Here is a 5798-nt window from a genome sequence, read left to right on the forward strand (position 1 = left end):
CGACCATGCCCTCCTCCGCCCGGGAACCCCCAGATCCCGACCGTGGCCTCCTCCCCTCAGGACCCCCCGCCCCAGATTCTGACCACAGCCTCCTCCTCCCGCAGAACTCCCAGATCCTGACCACGCCCTCCTGCCCTGGGGGTCCCTGAGGTTTTGACGCTGCATGCATGCACACACACGCATTATTATTTTTTCTCAAGCATTTGAGAGTAGACTGCAGACCTGAAGCCCCTTCATCCTTAATACGTCCCGCCTCCTTCTCAAGCGCAAGGCATCCCGCCAGAGACCCACAGTGCGCGCTTCCAAGACGGGACAGCTGCCAGGGCGCGGGATCACATCTGCACGCCCTTCGCAAATATTTCCAGCGGTCCCAGGGATGCCTTTGGCAGCGTTTGCCTCGGGCTGTGGATGACCCAGGATCCGTTCTGCCCACGGCGGTCCTGTCCCTTTAGTCTCCCAGAGCCGTGACAGAGAAGGCCCTCTGCTCCGTCTTGCACATCCTTGACATTGAGGAATGCAGAACAGCAACCATGTAGAAGGCCGGGCACTCCCTCTGCTCAGGTCCAGGGCCTGCGTTTGAGCAGGAGCCCTGCACCGGGCTCACGCCGTCACCACGTCCCAGCACGGGTCCCCGGCTAGCTTGGACCACTCAGCTGAGGTGGCATCAGGAGGCTTCCCCACCAGGATACCAGTATTTACTCTGCGGTGAATCAGTAACCTGTGGGGAGATGCGCCGGGGCCAGGAGACCTTCCCTTTCCGTCAGGCCCACACCCCTCACGGGAGCACCCCGGGTGCTTCATGCCTGAGTCGCTGCAGAGGGGTGGCGTCCAGGTCATAAACTCCTGTAAGGGCTTCTAATGTAAGGAGGAGTTTGTCCTTCTCCCCCTGTCTCTCTCTCATCCACGTGGACCCATAGAGTTTTAGAGTTTTATTTTATTCAGTAGCTTATAATGTATCCCTGTCATTTTGAGGCTCAAATAGTTCCAGATTGGGCCGCTGGGAGCCCCCTCCCCAGGCTCTGTGTCCCACTGGCACGCCCCTCATCGTTTTTTTGTTTTTGCTTTTTATTTTTGAGCACTTTCTTCCTCTAGAATAAGATGCCCCAGGCCCAGACCTACGTCCTGGCTCCAAGCGTGGAATGTTTCTCTGGAAGTTACTGGTTCCCTTTCAGGAGAAGCCGGGCTCCTGACATCCGCAACACATTTTCTCGTTCCCTCAATGCTCTGACAGGAGCTTCTGAGGCCAGCCCACAAGCAGCCTACGGAGAAGTGGGGTGTGGGGTGTGGTCTCTCCCCTTGGATGTGATGTGGCCACAGCCCAGGGGCTGAAATGTCCCCCAGCGGGTTGGAGCTCCTCAGCCCCTCAGTGGGCTTATTCGATTTGTTGGAAATGCAGTGAGGCTGGTAGCTTCCACGCGGATTACATGGGAAGCTTTTCTCAGTTCCTGGGGAGTTCACTTGATTTCTCAAGTTCTTAAGCATTGACAGAGCTCCAAGGGGAAGTGCCAGCCCTCCCTCCCACCCCCGCTATGGCCGCCCTGTGGTCACAGGCCCTGCCGCAGGCAGCCGGCCCCCGCACCGCTGCCTTACCCTTCCCGAGTCCCCTTCCCTGAAAGGAAGCAGAGAGAGGTATCGTGTTCTGTAGTGCGCCCTTCCTTGGCCTAGCGCGAGGACCCATGGAATGGGGGCCCTGCTCCTGCCCCGTTTATGGGGGCAAAGTGGGCATGAGGACACTACCCTGAACCCAGGACCCCCACACTCCTCTCCGAACAGCGAGGGGCTTGGCCCAGAGTCCCAGCCCGTGTGCCAGGGCTCCAGGGGTCCCACGTGCTTTCTCTCGGGAGGGCGCCCCCACCGAAGCTTCTGCATGGCCACCCCCGGCCAGGTGCCCCAGCAGGCTGCTCCTGGCCCTGGGGCTGCTGAGCGACCCCAGGGGCCAGCCTGAGGCTAGAGACATGGGTCCTTCAGTCATCTCTGCTGCCAGAGGCAGTGGGGGGCAAGCCCCTTGTTCCCAGACTGGCATGATCTAGGAGCCTCCTGGAGAGGCCGTCAGAAGGCAGGTGTCTTCCTAGCTGCCCAGCCTCCCACCCACCCCCACCCCCACCCCCGCGAGGACATCTGTTTTGAATCCCAGGTGCAAATGAGGAGGGGCAGCCTCCTTAAATGACCCTGAGGGTCACTCTTGTGCAGCACCCACAGTGTGGCCCCCACATTTTCTCTGCCCTCCTCCTGACCCCTGACCCCTCCCCCCTCAGAACTTCACTGGGCTAGGGGAGCCGGACTCGGTTCGCTGTGACACCCGGAAGCAGCTATTGTTGAAGGGGTGTGCGGCTGACGACATCATGGACCCCAGGAGCCTGGCTGAGACCCAGGAGGACAAGAAGGACAGCCAGCAGCAGCTGTCCCCACAGAAAGTGACGCTCTACCTGAGACCAGGTAGGCTCGGCCTCAGCTGGGGGTGAGCCAGCATGTGTGTGTCGGTCACCCTGGGTGCCAGGGCCAACTGGTGGCACAAATGTCCACGTGACCAGGTCAGACGGCAGGTAGGCGAGCCCCAAGGACTGTTAGAAACCTCAAGAGCAGCGTCTGAGCTCCCCTGTGGGCCTCTCCCCTCTGCCTGCAGGAGGATGCCCCCATACCCGGTATCTGCGGCTACGTGCCTCTGCTCTGTGTCCTTTCCAAATGGGAGAGGGAACCATCTGGAAAACACTGTTCTATCCCACTGTCAGAATGCCAGGTGCTCTTGGCAGAGTAAAGGCTCTGATAAGTCCTGCAGCCAAGGAACCTGAGCGAGTGTTTAAATCAGTGTTGCTCAAACTGATTTGACCACAGAACCCTGCCAGTGCTCCAACAAGCGCCCTTCGGGAAGGCGGACATGGTGAAGGAACAGGACCTTGTGGACAGGCCAGGGCAGGGCTGGGGAGCTGCCTGCCCTGTAACACCACCCCCAAGATGGCAGGCAGCCCAGCAGGGAGTTGGAGGCACAGACAGACAGACAGTCCAGTCAGCCCCTCCCCCGGTCATTCACCCTCCTGTCACATGTTTGCTGAGCAGCTGCTGTGGGCCAGGCAGCGCCCTGGGGCTGGGACCCAGGCCGCACCAGGATGGGGGGGGAGGGGCTGGTGCGGGGATGGAGCAGGCTTGCCCTGGCCGCCAGGTGCACCTCCCTCTCAGCAGTGCTCGGCGGCAGAAGTGTGTCCGAACGTTCTTTCTGGGAATGTGTGTTCCCTACTGCAACTCCAGTCTAGCTGGGTGCCCTGGGACTCGTCCACAGGCCTCGGGGGAAAGGGGCCGTTGTGAGCGTTTCGGGACCTGTGGAGGACACCCAGGTGCCCCCTAGACGCCCTGACTCTCCCCCGTCTCTGCCGGCAGGTCAGGCGGCTGCCTTCAACGTGACCTTCCGGCGGGCCAAGGGTTACCCCATCGACCTGTACTACCTGATGGACCTCTCCTACTCCATGCTGGACGACCTCATCAACGTCAAGAAGCTGGGCGGTGACCTGCTCCGGGCCCTCAATGAAATCACCGAGTCCGGCCGCATCGGTGAGGCGCCCCCCCCCATCCCCCCCGTCCCAGCCAGCCCCGCTGCTCACGCGCCTCCCCACAGCCACGCAGCGCATGGCACTGGGGGGCTCTGCCAGGGCCCCCCCGGCCCCCCTTGGGCCACGCCTGGGGGCTGGCTCCCCGGACACTGTCACGCCGCGCAGCCCTCCACTTCCTCTGTTTATGAAAAGTTAAAGACCACCATAGTATGACACACGCGAGGCACACCGAGTGCCGGCGGGGCCTGGGCGCCTGACACGCGCCCGCCCGTGTTCCCGTGCAAGTCTGGGGCAAAGGGGACACCCGCCTTTCATCTCTGCCCCCCCAGCCGTTGTCTCTGCGCGCAGGCCGCAAGCCCGACGTGCACACGCTCGTGCTCGCACACACGTGCGCCATCACACTCACGCACGTGGGCGCGCGCAGACCCCCCACGCGCCGTCGTGTTTTCTCGCCTGCCCTGGTTCGCAGCAGGGAAACTGAGGCTCGCGGGTGGGCCCACAGCCTCACGCCGCCTCGGCCTCCCCCTCGCCCACTCATCCTGCCTGCCCCTCAGGCTTCGGGTCCTTCGTGGACAAGACGGTGCTCCCCTTCGTCAACACGCACCCCGAGAAGCTGAAGAACCCATGCCCCAACAAGGAGAAGGAGTGCCAGCCCCCGTTCGCCTTCAGACACGTGCTGAAGCTCACCAACAACTCCAACCAGTTCCAGACAGAGGTCGGGAAGCAGCTGATTTCCGGAAACCTGGATGCCCCCGAGGGCGGGCTGGACGCCATGATGCAGGTCGCCGCGTGCCTGGTGAGGTCCTGCCCCAGCCCCGGCCCCCAGCCTTCCCCAAACCTCCCTCCTGCAGCCGCAGGGCCACCCTCACTGGCCGGCCCCGCCCGCAGAGGGCCCCATCGGCCCGGATTTCCGGACAGCCGGGGGGCCTGCCAAGCACCCACACACTTCGCCAGGGGCATGTGACCCTGGGCAACTCTGTTGAGGCCTCAATCTAATAAAGATCTTGTAAGGCTAGGCCGCGGAGCAGTGTGATGCTGGCCGCTCCTGACCAGCGTCATCATCTGCCGCTGGCTCGCCCCTCCCTCCCCCACCCCCCCGGAAGGAGGCATCCCCACCAGGCGTCCCCATGTCTGTCTGAGCCGGCCCCTCGCCCCAGCAGCTCTCCCCCTGCCTCCCCGCCCACCCTGGTGGTCCTGCCCGGTTACGTCCCACCTGCAGTATCTATGCTGTGTTATGGTACCGACCACACCGTGGCTTTTTTTTTTTTCCTAAGATTTTATTTATTTGAGAGAGAGAGAGAGAGCACAAGCAGGGGGAGCAGCAGAGGGGGAGATTCCCAAGCAGACTCCCCACTGAGCACAGAGCCTGACGTGGGGCTCGATCTCACGACGCTGAGACCATGACCTGAGCCGAAACGGAGTCAGATGCTCAAGTGACCGAGCCACCCAGGAGCCCCTTTTTTTGTTTTTGTCTTAATATTATTTATTTTTATTTTTATTATTTTTTATGACACCGTTTTAAACCTTCACAAACCAGATTCCAACCTGCCAGCATCTCTGTGGGCCCCCAGGCCCGTGGACCGACCGCCTTTCTATTTTTGTGTGATGCTGTGCTTTATGACACGCATGTCGCGAGCGTCCCCGGCCACCTGTGTCCCTTTGTGAGTCCCTCAGTTTCTCTCATCTTTCGTGTCTACCATGTTTTCATGTTGTGACACACATTTCTGTATTTCTTTCTGTTTTGGGGGCTACCTCCTTAGGATTAGTCCCTGGTCTGATTGGCCCCAGAGGGTGTTCGCATCATTTCAGCCCCCCAGCCACCTGGCCGTGTGCGTGGGCATTTCTCAAGCAGGCCATGGTGCTAGAATCCGGGCCGGACGGGGGACCCCGAGTCCCGCGGCTGGTCTCGGCTGGGGTCCGGCCTCGGCGTCCTCCTGCTCCCCGGGAGAGCCAGGAGTGGGGCACAAGCCCGGCACCAGCCTCCAGGCTACCCCACCACCCTCTGCCCACTGGGGAAACTGAGCCTGTCACCCTGCCATCTTCCCAGGAGGAAATCGGCTGGCGCAACGTCACTCGGCTGCTGGTGTTTGCCACGGACGACGGCTTCCACTTCGCGGGTGACGGGAAGCTGGGTGCCATCCTGACCCCCAATGACGGCCGCTGCCACCTGGAGGGCAACCTATACAAGCGCAGCAATGAATTCGTGCGTGGCCCTCCCGTGTCCCCGTGTCCTCGGAGGGCCCGACAGCCCAGGGG

At 61.7% G+C, this 5798-nt stretch overlaps 1 protein-coding gene across 1 annotated transcript; it reads left to right on the top strand.

The window, feature by feature from the left end:
• Positions 1-2255: 2255 nt before the first annotated feature.
• LOC110578430 (integrin beta-2-like) lies at positions 2256-5745 on the top strand (the record flags this gene model as incomplete). Its single annotated transcript, XM_021687953.1, has 4 exons — positions 2256-2436; positions 3373-3543; positions 4097-4338; positions 5590-5745. Coding segments are annotated over 4 exons (750 nt in total), but the record flags the coding sequence as incomplete, so codon positions are not given.
• Between the last annotated feature and the right edge of the window lie 53 nt (positions 5746-5798).

Source organism: Neomonachus schauinslandi, unplaced genomic scaffold (assembly GCF_002201575.2).
Source record: "Neomonachus schauinslandi unplaced genomic scaffold, ASM220157v2 HiC_scaffold_2268, whole genome shotgun sequence".
Classification (NCBI taxonomy): Eukaryota; Metazoa; Chordata; class Mammalia; order Carnivora; family Phocidae; genus Neomonachus; species Neomonachus schauinslandi.